At 42.6% G+C, this 15,061-nt stretch overlaps 1 protein-coding gene across 3 annotated transcripts in view; it reads right to left on the reverse strand.

The window, feature by feature from the left end:
- The window catches only part of Ipo8 (importin 8), a 68,677-nt gene extending 56,663 nt beyond the window's left edge, over positions 1-12,014 (reverse strand). Inside the window, exons 1-2 of one of the 3 annotated variants that reach the window (XM_063286698.1) lie at positions 6,975-12,014; positions 846-927 (exon numbers count right to left, since the gene is read on the reverse strand). In XM_063286698.1, coding sequence (XP_063142768.1) covers positions 846-927; positions 6,975-7,058 — 166 coding nt within the window. In that variant the 5' untranslated portion in view covers positions 7,059-12,014. The remainder of the gene's footprint in view (positions 1-845; positions 928-6,974) is intronic. The other 2 variants (XM_039108919.2, NM_001400882.1) reach the window with 2 other exon arrangements.
- Positions 12,015-15,061: the final 3,047 nt, after the last annotated feature.

A 15,061-nucleotide genomic window follows, 5' to 3' on the forward strand; every position in this document is an offset into this window, starting at 1 on the left:
CATCTGTGACTTGACACAAATGCCATTAAAACTCAGACCTATAAATCTGCAGTCTTAACCGAGGTGACCTATGGTAATGCTACTGGGATCATGACAAGTCAGGGAGATGTTAGAGAGGCAAGGAACTGATGGATGGATGGAAGCAAAGAGAGTAAAACAACTAGAAAACAACTAGGGCAGCTGTGGGGACTCGGTGTCTACCACTAACTTTCCCAGAGAAGAGAAAAGTATCCTTGTATCTTAGAAGTGTTTCATGTGGGTTGGGGATTTAGCTCAGTGGTAGAGCGCTTGCCTAGGAAGCACAAGGCCCTGGGTTCGGTCCCCTGCTCCAAAAAAAAAAAAAAAAAAAAAAAAAAAAAACCAGAAGTGTTTCATGTGTTCTTCTAATTTTTCAAGAAACTTCTAGATACATATTTTTAAGTTATATTTTTTTACTCCCTGAATGTTACATTTAGATCATGTATTTAATTGTATCGATCCACCACTACCTCCTTCACTGTCTAGGGACCCCTACAGTCTATCCCTCCCACCTTCACTCCCTCTTTACTTTTCATTGTTACTATTAACAGCCCTGAGTCAAATCTGTGATGCCCTAGGAACCTGCGTGTGTGGCCATCCACTGAAGCACGGGCAACTCACCAGCAGCCACATCACCAAAGGAGAGTGATTCTCTCCTTCAGCAGTCATCAACTGCCAGCAGCTCCTATAAGGGTGGGGGCCTGAAGGGTCATTCCCGGATCAGTGCTGGAATTTTAACTGTCACCTTCTTGTAGTGGTCTATACAGTACATTGTAACTATTTACATTTAAAGCTGAACTCCCATTGACTTGAAAAATGCAACTCACCTGCCTGACGCACAGGGAACTCCACATGGTCAGAGACTATGATCCGAAGCAAGCTGGGGGCAAAATTAATAATCTTGTAGGACTGAAATTACAAAGAAATGCTTTGTAAATAACAGGGCATTCTCAATAGCTACTATCACCATTACAGAATATATTACTGTCTAAATAAAAAAAAAACTTTTCTATTAATGTTTTTTGGTTGTGTTTTGAGTTAAGGTCTCTCAGTATAACCCTGGAACTCCTTCTGTAGATCAGGCTGGCCTGGAACTCAGAAATCTGCCTGCCTCTGACTCCCAACTGCCTCTACTGCACAAAGAAAGCAGAAAGAAGGGCTTTTAACATGAGATAAATTCTGAAATAAAATGAAAATACTTTTAAGTGATAAAAAATTCTTATAAACAAACTAATGAATAAAAATGTGAGTATTTTTACCATGCTTGACATATATTCCCGAAACACTCTCCACAAAGTATTCTAGGTTACTCTCTAAACAACAGACATGAGTATTCATTCATTTACCACAAGAACCTATGAGACCTTAAACTCTTATTACTATTTTAAAAATGTCGTCTGTTACTCAAAGTCCTTTCTGTTGACCATTTATTTCTTCTGAAACCTTTAACCTTTGAGAGAGGAAATTTCATTTTTATTAATTGACTCTAAAAGATATTAACAGGTTTACAATCTCAACCTTTTATTTGACCTCTGTGGTAAGTCAACAATGAAGTTACCTTGACGTGATCTAGAATCACCTCTGAGACAACCCTCTGGACATAGCTGTGAAGGAATTTGTAGTTAAGTAAAATGGGATGAGGCTCCTTACAAGTGGGGTCTTGGTTTGAAGAAAAAGAAGAAAGCCAGCTAACACCAGCACGCATTCCTCTCTCCTCCTCCTCCCTTCCTCTTCCCCTTCCCCTCCTCTGCTTCCTTACTGTGGATACCATGTGACCAACTGTCTCAAGAGCTTAATGCCATGCCTTCCCCACCATGATGGACTACACCCTCAAAAATAAACGCTTCCTCCCTTAAATCGCTTTTATCGGGTATTTTCTTACTAGAAGAAGAAAAGCAACTAATATAACCTCCTCACCACAATTGTCTCCTCCCAGATTATCTGGACTCAAATTGTCTTTTTTTTCTTTAAAGATTTATTTATCTATCTATTTATTTATTATATATAAGTACTCTGTAGCTGTCTTCAGACACACCAGAAGAGGGCATCAGATCCCATTACAGATGGTTGTAAGCCACCATGTGGTTGCTGCGATTTGAACTAAGGACCTCTGGAAGAGCAGTCAGTGCTCTTAACCACAGAGCCATCTCTCCAGCACTCTAATTTTCTTGTTATGTACTTTTGGCGAACAGAAAATAAAATGTCGCATCTTCAGAAAACTGAAGCCCAATCCAGGGGGGACAAAGATAGAATCATGTTTTTAAAAAAAATTACAAGTGCTATAGAGAAAAACTAGTCCAACAGCAGGGACGGCACAGAGGACAGGCACTGCTAGGCAGTTTTCATTATCACAGTGCCTCAGGAATCCATGCTAATGACTTCCTGTTCGGCCAGCTGCCGGTACCTTTCACCTATAAGCTGTTCACTCTGGGTACCAATAAGGAATGGAACCCCATTCCTTTTGATCATATTTACATATTTGTCTAGAACCTGGGCCTAACACATTCCTGGGGCTCCGCTTGACCTGCCAACTCCACGTTAACTTACAGGAGATTCCGCAAGGCTCCTCCCAGGGACCTAGCAACAGCTTACATCGTCACCAATGCCTGCGGCCGCCGCCAGGTGTGGCAGTAAAAGGATTAATCATCACTCTAGGTTTTTCTCTGTTCCCAAGTGTTCCCAGCCAGTCTCTCTCTCCCACTTTCTGCTCTTCTTTCTGTACTTCTCCGTCCCTGCTTCTCTGCCCACATGGCTCTGCTCTCGTTCGTCTGCCTCTGCCCCTTACCTTCCTCCCCTTCCCCCAAATAAACCTGCTTTATATTAGGTCTGTTGCGTGGCTCGATTTCTCAGGGGGGCATCTTGGCATGGGCCCACCTGGTGCACCCCACCCCTATGTATGTAAATATCTGGTCTCCACAGAAGTCAGAAGAGGGAGTCAGATTCCTGGAAGTGGAGTTACATGTGGTTGTGGACACCACGTGGTTGCTGGGAATTGAACTCGAGTCCTCTGGAAGAGCATCCCAAGCTCTTAATTGCTGATCTATCTCTCCAGCCCCAACTTCTCTGTTTGTTTTGTTTTGTGGAGGCAAGATTTCTCTGTGTAGTCCTGGCTGTCCTGCAATGGCTCACTCTATTGGCCAGACTGGCCTTGAACTCAGAGATCCGCCTAACTCTGCATCCTGAGTGCTGGAATTAAAGGGATGTGCTGCCACTACTACTGTTCCAACTCAGTTTTTTAAAACTTTTCCATCTGGGGTGTGGTGGTATATACATCTAAATCCCACAAGTAGAGTTCCAAGCCTGGAGTGTGGTGGGTTGGTCTGATGCTACTTGTAATCAAGTGCTAATTCTGCACCCTAAAATCTGGTCACTCCAAGACAGGCATATTCTAATGTATATAGCTTTTATTATGTAACTAACACACACACACACACACACACACACACACACACACACACACACACACACACACGGCTATCCATGATTGGCTAATAAAGATTCCCCCAGCCTGTAGCTGGGCAGAAGAAAGGAAGGCAGGGCTTTGATTCCCGAGCATGAGAGCATGAGAGACCCTGAGGGGAAGAGAGAAGGAAGACGTGGCTTTGGGATAGGTAGATCACGAGCTCATGGCCGAGAGGGCTGGCGTGTTGGAATGGGAACTGCGCAAAGGGAGCATGGCGAGTGATATCTCAGGGTTACTGACAGGGAAGTGGACAAAGTAGCTTAGAGGGTTGATACCTCTGCTCAGACCAGGTGTTTTAAGGCTTAGTATAAATATAAAAGTTTGGTGTCTTTTATTTGAGAACCTTAGAAAGGTGGGGTAAAAAACCCCAAATATTTACAAGGGAGGTTGACTCTATCTCAAAAAAAAAAAAAAAAAGAAAATAGAAAAGAAAGGAAAAGAAAGGAGGTAGATACCTTTTTAATCTATCATCGAAATAACAAAAATTTTAAAGTAGTTTTTTAAAAGCAGGTGTGGGGATTTGGACGGTGGTTAACAGCATCCGCTGCTCATCCAAAGTACCCAAGCTCAATTCCTAATAGCTACGTCAAGTGGCTCACAGACAACCCTTCAACTCCAACTCCAGAGGATCTAAGCCCTCTTCTGGTCTCTGCAGCCTGCCCCCCCCCCATACACATACATGATAAAAACAAACATTTCTAAAATCTGGAGTTTTAGAGAGAGAACACAGAAGCTATGAGCATCTACCACTCTTTCAGAGGACCTAGGCTCAGTTCCTAGCACCTATGTCAAGCCATTCATAGGGGCTGTAACTCCAGCAACGTGAGTTCTGATGACCCTGGCCTCCAAGGGCACTGCACACACATGCACATACCCATATACATATACACAATTTTAAAAAAGAAACAAATTTAAATGAAACAAAAGCAATTTTTAAGCCTGGTCTACATGAGATCCTGACTCAAACAAATTTAGAGAAAGACGAGACCGCTAAGCCATTAAGAGTGCTTGCCGCTCTCACAGAGCCCCTGCATTCAGTTCCCAGCACCACATCAGGTGGCTCACAACTGCCTGCAACTCCAGCTCCAAAGGTTCTGACTCCCAAAAGTCGAGAAGATTCTGGCCTCCATAGCCACCTGCCTTCACGTGCACATACCCATACACGTTATTTATGAATATGTATACTTAGTTTATATTTATATGTATATACATATGTACATATATATAAAACTTCACAGAGTGATGCAGCAATCAGGAGACAGAGAGCTGCACAGGAAGGCAGAGGCAGCCTGGGCTACACGAGACCCCTTTAGGGAGAAAAATGCAAAAGGGCTAAGTAAGCTCTAGTCTCATACAGTAGATACCTATTCATTCATGCAAGCAAGGCAGGATGACACAGGGGTCCTAAGGGACAAGCATGCAAAATCCAACACCAAAATCACATATTATTAATGCTAAAGTAGGTCTTCTACTTCAAGTACAAAAACCTACTGAACGCATATTACAACCCAAAACACTGTACCAGATACAAATGCTGAATGAATGACACAGCAATATTATCTTGTTTTGGTTTGATTTTTGTGGTGCTGGGGAAGAGCTTAGGGCTTCACACTGTAAAACAAACTACGAGGAACAAGGAAAATAGTCTTCTGATGAGACAGAATTTGGATTAAAACAATATGAAGAGAACACAGGATTGAGCCTCTCCTGGTTCTACAGGCTTCAAATCTTTTCTGCTTCCATAATATCAACCACCCTCATGTGCTGACAAACCAAAAAAAGCAAAGTTAGGCAATGGGCAGAAAGTCTAGCATGGCATCAAAGCTATGTTCCCTGTTATCACTGTGAAAGGGACATCTGATCCTGTGGTGAAAGCAGCATCAAACAGGCAGCCTCCCAGTGCATAGCAGCAGGTTGCAAATCTAGCCCTTATGCCATTCTTATTAACTAAACCCTGATGACTATTACTCCAGACAGTATTCTACAAAGTCTGGGACAGGTACTGACACTAAGTGTCTCTTATTCTGGGGTGACAGTCCTTTTTCAGACATCAAGGCATCCTTTTTTGGCCATTCAATTCAGCATAACCTTGTGTGTGTTAGGATTACAGGACTGAGCAGACCTGGAATTCAACTAAGGCCTCAAGAATTCTTAGTTGAACATTCTAGAACAGAGCCAGATAGATAGTAACAGGATCTCGGCTTTCCTTATTACCTCTTGAGGATCCTGAATTAACATGTACCTCAAATTCCATTGTCAGCTAATATTTCTCTTTCGAAGATTCAAGACATCTTAAAAAAAGAAAGAAAAAACTCAGCTAGGGCAGACACACTGGCCAAGACGTGTCCTTCTACTTTAGGAGATACAGAATTGCCTGGGGAGCCACTTAAAATAAAAACTTGTTCCTACTCCCAGGTTTTCAGATTCTTTGCATCAGTGACGAAGTCCATAATGTGCACATCCAACAGTTCTCAGAGAAGTGGAGGCCACTGGTCTTAGCAACCCCTCAAGATCCACTAATTAAGGAATATCCCTTCACACCTGTAGCAAGTCCAAACAATTGTCAAGCCATGTAAGGAGATTTTAATTTGTACATTTTAGTAAGAGGAACATGGTCTCTTCTACATGTGCAGAACCAGAGCTCATGACTATTACAATTTTGAAAGGTTGGGACAGATGTGGCAACACAAACCTTTAATCCCAGCAGACTAGAGACAGAGGCAGAAGCAACAGGCAGATTTATGAGTTCCAAGCCAGCCTGTTCAACACAGAATTCCAGGTTAACCAGAACTACACAATGAGACCCTGTCTCTGAAATGAAAGGAAAAAGGAAAAAGAAGAGGAAGAAGGAAGAAGAGCAGGGTGAGGACAAAAAAAGATAAGAAAATTTAGGGGTGACACTGGAACGAGGAATGTCTAGACTGCTTAGAAGAACGAAAAGTGGCTAAAGGAAAGTCACACACGGCCTTTGGGCTAAGATCAAGTGTGGAAAGTCACACACATTTCAGCATTCGAAAGAAATGCCTCAAATACTGTATTACTGGTTGGGCCAGTCTTTGAAAAGGTTCATGGTACATGGAAACCGCATGCTCTTCCCAGAACTCTGTCGGACAGCACTGCCCAGCACTCCAGCAACACTCTGCCATGATCCACATGGCCACCTCCAGAAGCAGGTGAGGGCAGGATTTCCAACAGCTACACCTGAAAAGGGCGGGTCCGGAGACAAGCTAGCTTAGCTTTGGTGAATTTTCCCACCGCGCCTCCACGTAAGCGCATTAAAGGAAAAGAAAACACACCCAAAGACCTCTAGCAAAGGTTTCATAGCTCCTTTGTGCTGTCCAAGAGGTCTGAGCAAGTGCACGAAGAAAGGATAGAGAGCCAACAGGTGCTCCAGTTGCTTCGCAGGGGTCCTGGTCTCGGGCTGGGGTTGGAGGAGAGAGGGAGGGAAGGGAGAAGAGGGGGAAAAAAGGAAGAGGAGCAGCCCCTCGCTCACCTGGTTGAGCTCCGTCTCGGCAGCAATCCTCAGCTTTGGGTCGATAGTGCCCTTCAGCGCCTGGATGATCCGATTGAGGTCCATGTCCACGAGCGGGAGCTCCGGTCCTAGAGCCAGCAGGCCGGGTTGCAGCCCGGATGCTTCCTGGCCCCTTTCAGCCGCCTCCGCCTCAGGGGACTACCTTACCCCCACCCCCTGCCGCTGCCACCGCCTCCTGCAGCTACTTGCTGCGCCACTCTGACTCCGCGCCCCCTGTCCTCCCTCCTTTCCCCTCCACAACTCTCTCTCCATTCACCTTTTACGACAGCCGGTGGGAGGTGGAAGAGGAAGCGGCGACTCCTTTACGGCTGCCTCTTCCCCCAGCATGCAGCATTGAGCGGCACCCTCCGGGGACGCCATGATGCTTATCTCAGGAACCGGCTTTGCACAGCTGTCCTTCTACAGGAAGTCGCCCTGGTTTGTTCCACACACCAGACTCCGGCAGACCGCCGCCATGATGCTGTACGGAAATCCTAGCTTGTCCACCCACCGGTGTAAGAAAAGTAAGTTAATTGACCTGGCATTCTACTTACAGTTGTTGCAAATTAGGCATATCTAAACGAAGTGGCACTTTTTGTTCGAGAACTCTGCACATTCGCAACTGAACTGTTTTAAGACAAATTTGCTGGGACCCTGAACTCATGTAACCTACAGAAGAGGTTTCCTTCAATGTCAGAGCCACCTTTTCTCCTGGCATACATTCTTTGAACATTTGTTTAAAATGTTTTCAAACAGGACACTACAATGTTTAGACACCATATTATATAACAAGATAAAATTCAATGCAGGTTTGTATATAAAAACGCAAAATATAATAGAAAATCAATGTGTGTAAAAACACAAAAATGTAGTAGTCAAGAAAACTATATGACCAAGAGTGCCAAAAATGTCCAGAGTTTCACTGTGAAAGGCAAAAAGCGTTCCACTGTTTCCATCTACAACCGCAAAGCATATAATATCAGCAAATTTTTCCTCTTGTGAACTCAAAAGTTTCTAAAAACATACAGTAAAGATGACTGGGCAAATGCTGCTGAGGTGTGATCCTCCCAGGCACATATAATTAAGATGTATTGGTTCAATTAACTGGGTTGTAAGAAGAGTGTAGAAAATGATACAGAATGTATGCTATATGACTGACTGCTTCGAGCAGTGCCCATTTCAATCCATTATGCACACAGCCATCAGAATGAAAACTGCATTCTCAATTTGAAACAGTGCCTTTGCTATGTGCACCCCCAATTTCCTTTACTTATGATATCTTAACTCTAATAGACCTTTGAAGTGGAAATGTCTAGTTTCTTTGGAAAGTTAATTATGTCAAATGATGGTTTGCTGGGGCACACAGGTGAAAGGATGTTGTGCTAAAGCGGACACAGGAAAGAATGATTACCTGAAGCAGGCACAGGTCAAAGGATGTCTTGATATAGCAAACACGTGAAAGGACACTTGATGAAGGAGTATAAATATGACCCCACGGACAGTGGGAGATGAGCACTAAGCATTGGTTTGCTCTGCCTCACTAACAGCACATGTTCACCCCACATAGAGTTGTTGAGCTCAACCTGTGGTAACACCACCATTGAGTGAAACTCGCCCAGAACTGCTCCTGAGGTTCCTGCGGCAGCTTACCACTTCCGCTGCCTTGCCTCAGGCCGGTTGGTGAGCCTGGTATTTTCTTCAGGATTGAACTATAGTTTCTGGTTCCTGCCTGCCTAGAGGACTGGACTGAAGCTGCTCATTCTTTCTTGGTGTTTGCTGGATTATAGGACTGAATTGCTGAGAAAGAAGATGGAGCTTTCCCCCTAAGAAATATTCCGAACAGGTCCACTTCCCCCACGTCCTAATAACTCTTCTCTTCTACTACCTCTGCCGAGTGCTGAACTAAAGGAGAGGTTGAACCCTTATTAAAGTAGGTTGCAAAGAAATTATGATTATAGACCCTTTTCACTGTGTTTTTCATAGCCCAGGCTGGTCTCAAATATGTGGCAATCCTGCCACTTCAGCCAAGTGCTAATATTCCAGCCATGAGCCTCACTTCAATCTCCTCTTTTCTACTTAAGGCCTATTCTTCTGTCTTTCCCTTTAGATTTTTACACTTGTTCTACAGCTCACTCATTCCTCTATTCTTGAACTGTTCATTCCTGACTACACATCATTTTCTGAATTTTGTCTCCCAACTCAACTACTAAAGACTACCTTCGACCTATTGAGTTCATTGACACCACTATGTGTGTGCTTAAGGGAGAACACCTGTTTGAAATGCTGCATTTTCTTCACTCGGTGATCAATCCTGTTCCTTGTCTTTAACCAGCACTCTCTCGTTCCTTTAGTAGCTGTTCTGAATGCTTCAGGAATGTTATCAGGTGCCCCACCCCATCTGAAAAAGCCCTACAAAATTGAGCAAAGCCCTGGCAGCTCCATTCACCACCCCCAGATGCACCTGTGTACCTCTGCACCTCATTCCCTACATCCTGAATGGAATCTCTCCCATCTTCTCCAGAGTCTGGCTCCATAAACTCCACCTCTGTTTTGAGTATTTTTTTTCCATTAAAATAAACTTGGTGGGCTGGAGACATGACTCAGCAGTTACCAGCACTTATCAAGAGGACCTGAGATTGACTCTCAGTACCAACAAGTTGGCTCAAAACCATCCATAACACTGGTTCCAGAAAATATGATGCCCTCTTCTGACCTGTCAGGCAAAAGACTCATCCCTGTAAAGTAAATCTTTTTTTTTAAATTAACAATAATAAAATAAATCTGGGCTGTTTATTACATGTTCTTTGCTGAGAATTTGTTAAGATTTTTTTTTTCCTAGATGTCCAGCCTCTTTCTCCCCCAACTAACTCAACTTCAATTTATAACAGTCCTTCTAGCTGCATAGGAGGCTGGGGTAAAAGATTCACTAACCTGGACAAGACAGCTAGACACCAACTTAAAAATGTAAAAAAAAAAAGAAAAGAAAAAGGAATAACTTTAAAACCTTAACTAATGATGTCTTAGTTAGGGTTTTACTGCTGTGAAGACACAACCAAGATAATGCTTATAAGGACAGCATTTAATTGGATCTAGCTTACTGGTTCTGAGGTTTAGTACAGTATCATCAAGGTGGGGACATGACAGCATCCAGGAAGGCGTGGTGCAGGCGGAGCTGAGAGTTCTACATCTTCATCTGAAAGCCACAGAAGACTGGCTCCCACATGGTTAGGAGGAGGGTCTCCTTGCCCACAACGCTAGTGACACACCTCCTCCAACAAGGCCACGCCTCCTGATAGTGCCACTCCCTGAGCAAGCACAGTCAAACCACCACAAAGGCTAATTCTTAATTGTTTTTTAGCATTTGTGGTAAAGAATGCTCTTCACTGTTTTTCTTTTCTTTTGTCCATAATTCAAGCAGATGTCCCCATGCTTCTGGCTTTGTCTCTACTGAAACAGACAAGTAAAGATCAGTACTGGTCCCTTAGAGACCATACGGAGGAGGCTTTTTTCTTTCAATTCAGAAAGTTGTCTCCCTCTGGTTGTCTCTGTTCTTTATTCTGTTTACTAATTTTTTCATATTTCACATATGAGTATTCTGTCTGCACATATGTCTGTGCACACAGTACCCAAGAAGGTCAGAAGAAAATGTCAGTTCCCCTAGAACTGGAGTTATAGATGGATAGATCACTGCGAGCCACTATGTGGGTGCTGGAAATTAAACCCAGATCCTCTGGATGAGCAGCCACTACCCTTAACCACTGAACCATCTCTCCAGTACCTTTGTTTTTAAAGTCTGTTGCTGAGTATTACACCTGTAATCTCAGCACTAAGGAGGTGAAAAGGTTTGCCCAAAGGGGGTGTGGGGGAAGGGTTGTTCAAGGCCAGCCTGACTTATAAAGTGAGACTGTCAGAAAGAATGAATGAAACAAAGAAACAAAGAAAGAGGTGGACAGACAGGATCACTTTACAAAGTATATTCCTAGCTCTTTGACCATATTATCTCCCAACTCACACACAGATTCTACTTAGGATTCTATCCTAGGTTCTTTTCCCATTCTTTTCTATCCACTCTGCTTAAGTTATTTCAGAACGTCTAAAACACTAACTGGTAGTTTGAATGAGAACAACCCCTATAGGCTTATATATGTGAATGCTTAGTTAACCAGAGAGTGAAACTGCTTGATAGGATTGGGGTAAGGCCTAATGGAAGGAAGTGTGTGAACTCTGAGATTTCAGAAGTCCATTCCGAGACCTAGTCTCGTTCTCTCTGCCTGCAGATAAGAAGGTAACTCTCGGCTATTCTCCGCCACCATGCGTGCCGAGTCTGCCACTCTCACTACCATGATACTAACAGTCTAAGCTTCTCAAGCTGTAAGCAAGCCCTTGAGTAAATGTTCTCCTTTAAGAGTTGCTGTGGTTATGGTGTCTTTTCACAGCAATAGAATCATCCTAACAAACAAGTGACAGAGTTCTAGCCACATTCTCGTTAGTTAAACTAAGTGTGTTCCAATGCCTATTATGTCTACCAAAATGTTTTCATTAAAGGAGATTGTTGAATAGGGGGAATATTAAGTGCAAGTTTTTTCTCCCAGCCCCAAGCACCAGAGTAACAATCCTGAGACTTGATTATAACCTCTGACCATAAACTGACTTGGCCATAAACTCTGACCGTTCCCTGACTAGCTCATAAATTAATCATCTCGTTATTATAATCTAAATTCTGCCACTCGGCAGATTACCTTTGTTCCGCTCCCTTGCATCTGACCTCTTCCACGTTCAGGGCACGTATCCCTGCCTGGCTCTATCCCAGATTCCTTTCTACCCACTACATATTCCACCTTCTATTCTACCCTTTCCTATAGGCCATAGGTTTTTTTATTTACAAGCGATGCAACCTTATAGTACATAAGAGATTCTCTGAAGAGGGAAAAATTTGATAGCAGTTATTCAATATAAAGAGAGGAGACAAAAAACAGTGACACCATTGAATGCTGGTAAAGATACAGAGAAGTGATTACTTATACTGGTGGTCAGAATGCCAACTAGTAACAAACACTATGGAAAATAATTGATCAGTATCTTTAAAAAAAAACAAAACAAAACAAAACAACAGGCTTCATCCCAGATTGGGGTGACTCTAACCAAACAAGTGAAAGATCTGTATCCCAAGTGCAGGGATGGTTCAATATATGGAAATCCATCAACATAATCCACTTTGTAAACAAACTCAAAGAAAAAAACACATAATCATCTCATTAAATACTGAGAAAACACTTGACAAAATACAACACCCCTTCATGATAAAAGTCTTGGAAAGATCAGGAATTCAAGGCCCTTATCTAAACATAGTAACAGCAGTATACAGCAAAGCAGTAGCCAACATCAAGCTAAATGGAGAGAAACTGGAAGCAATCACATGAAAATCAGGGACTAGACAAGGTTGCCCATGTTCTTTCTACCTATTCAATATAGTACTTGAAGTCCTAGCCAGAGTGATTAGACAACAAAAAGAGGTCAAAGGGATACAAATTGGAAAGGAAGAAGTCTAAATATCACTGTTTACAGATGATATAGTATACATAAGTGACCCCCGCCAGAGAACTCCTACAGCTGATAAACAACTTAAGGAAAGTGGCTGGATATATAATTAACTTCCTCCACTCAAAAGATAAACATGCTGGGAAAGAAATTAGGGAAACGACACCCTTTACCATAGTCACAAATCATATAAAATGCCTTGGGGTGACTCTAACCAAGCAAGTGAAAGATCTGTATTTCAAGAACTTCAAGTCTCTGAAGAAAGAAATTGAAGAAGATCTCAAAAGATGGAAAAAATCTCCCATGCTCATAGATTGGCAGGACTAATATAGTAAAAATGGCCATCTTGCCAAAAGCAATCTACAGATTCAATGCAATCCCCATCAAAATCCCAAGTCAGTTTACCACAGAGTTACAAAGTGCAATTTGCAAATTCATTTGAAATAACAAAAAACCAAGGATAGCAAAAACTATTCTCAACAATAAAAGAACTTCTGGGGGAATCACCATCCCTAACCTCCAGCTATATTACAGAGCAATAGTGATTTAAAAAAAAAAAAACTGTATTGGTACATACCATACAGGTAGATAAATGGCATAGAATTGAAGACCCAGAAATGAACCCACACACCTATGGTCACTTAATCTTTGACAAAGGAGCTAAAACCATCCAGTGGGGAAAAGACAGCATTTTCAACAAATGGTGCTGGTTCAATTGGTGGTCAGCATGTAGAAGAATGCAAATTGATCCATTCTGATTGCCTTGTACAAAGCTCAAGTACAAGTGGATCAAGGCCCTCCACATAAAACCAGATACACTGAAACTAACAGAAGAAAAAGTGGGAAAGAGCCTTGAACACATGGGCACAGGGGAAAATTTCCTGAACAGAGCACCAATGGCTTATGCACTAAGATCAAGAATCGACAAATGGGACCTGATAAAATTGCAAAGCTTCTATAAGGCAAATGACACTGTCAATAGGACAAAACAGCAACCAACAGATTGAGAAAAGATCTTTGCCAATCCTACATCTGATAGAGGGCTAATATCAAATATATACAAAGAACTCAAGAAGTTAGACTCCAGAGAGTCAAACAATCCTTTTAAAAATAGGCCACAGAGCTAAACAAAGAATTCTCTACTGAGGAATATCAAATGTCTGAGAAGCACCTAAAGAGATGGTCAACATCCTTAGTCATCACGGAAAAGCAAATCAAAATAACCCTGAGATTCCACCTCACACCAGTCAGAATGGCTAAGATCATAAAAGCAGGTGACAGCAGATGCTGGCAAGGATGTGGAGAAAGAGGAACACTCCTCCATTGTTGGTGGGATTGCAAACTGGTACAACCACTCTAGAAATCAGTCTGGCAGTTCCTTAGAAATTTGGACATAGTATGACCTGAGGACCCAGCTATGGGCATATACCCTAAAGATGTTCCAACATATAACAGGGACACATGTTCCACTATGTTCATAGCAGCCTTATTTATAATAGTCAGAAGCTGGAAAGAACCTAGATGTCCTTCTTCGGAAGAATGGATACAGAAAATATGGTACATTTACACAATAGAGTACTATTTAGCTATTAAAAACAATGACTTCATGAAATTCTTATGCAAATGGATGGAACTAGAAAATATCATCCTGAGTGAGTTAACCCAGTCACAAAAGAACACACATGCACTCACTGATAACCAGATATTAGCCCAAATGCTCGGAATACCCAAGATACAACTCACAAACCACATGAAGCTCAAGAAGAAGGAAGACCAAAGTGTAGATGTTTCAGACCTTCTTAGAAGGGAGAACAAAAATACTCATAGGAGGAAATATGGAGACAAAGTATAGAGCAGAAGCTGAAGGAAAGATCATCCAGACTGCCCCACCTGGGGATCCGTCCCATATATAGTCACCAAACCCAGGCAATATGGTGGATGCCAAGAAGTACATGCTGACCGCAGCCTGATATAGCTGTTTCCTGAGAGGTTCTGCCAGAACCTGACAAATACAGAGGTGGATGCTCACAGCCAACCATTGAACTGAGAATGGGGTCCCCAATGGAGGAGTTAGAGAAAGAACTGAAGGGGTTTGCAGACCCATAAGAAGAACAACAATATCAACCAACCAGACCCCCTCCACCAGAGCTCCCAGGGACTAAACCACCATTCCAAGAGTACACAGGGATGGACCTACATCCTCCATCTACATATGTAGCAGAGGATGGCCTTGTTGGGCATCAGTGTGAGAGGCCCTTGGTCCTGTCAAGGCTTGATGCCCCAGTCTAGGGGAATGTCAGGGTGGGGAGGTGGGAGGGAGTGGGTGAGTGGGTGAAGTAGCACCCTCACAGAAGCAGGGGGAGGGGGAATGGGATATAGGGTTTCTGGAGGGGAAACTGGGAAAGGGGGTAACATTTAAAATGTAAATAAAAATATCCAATAAAAGGAAAAAATTAAAAGCTAAATAGTTAAAGTCTCACAATTAAACTTTAGTTGTTTAAGATTTTAAAAAAGGGAGAGAAAAAGAAAAA

The sequence above is a fragment of the Rattus norvegicus genome, chromosome 4, assembly GCF_036323735.1.
Source record: "Rattus norvegicus strain BN/NHsdMcwi chromosome 4, GRCr8, whole genome shotgun sequence".
Lineage (NCBI taxonomy): Eukaryota > Metazoa > Chordata > Mammalia > Rodentia > Muridae > Rattus > Rattus norvegicus.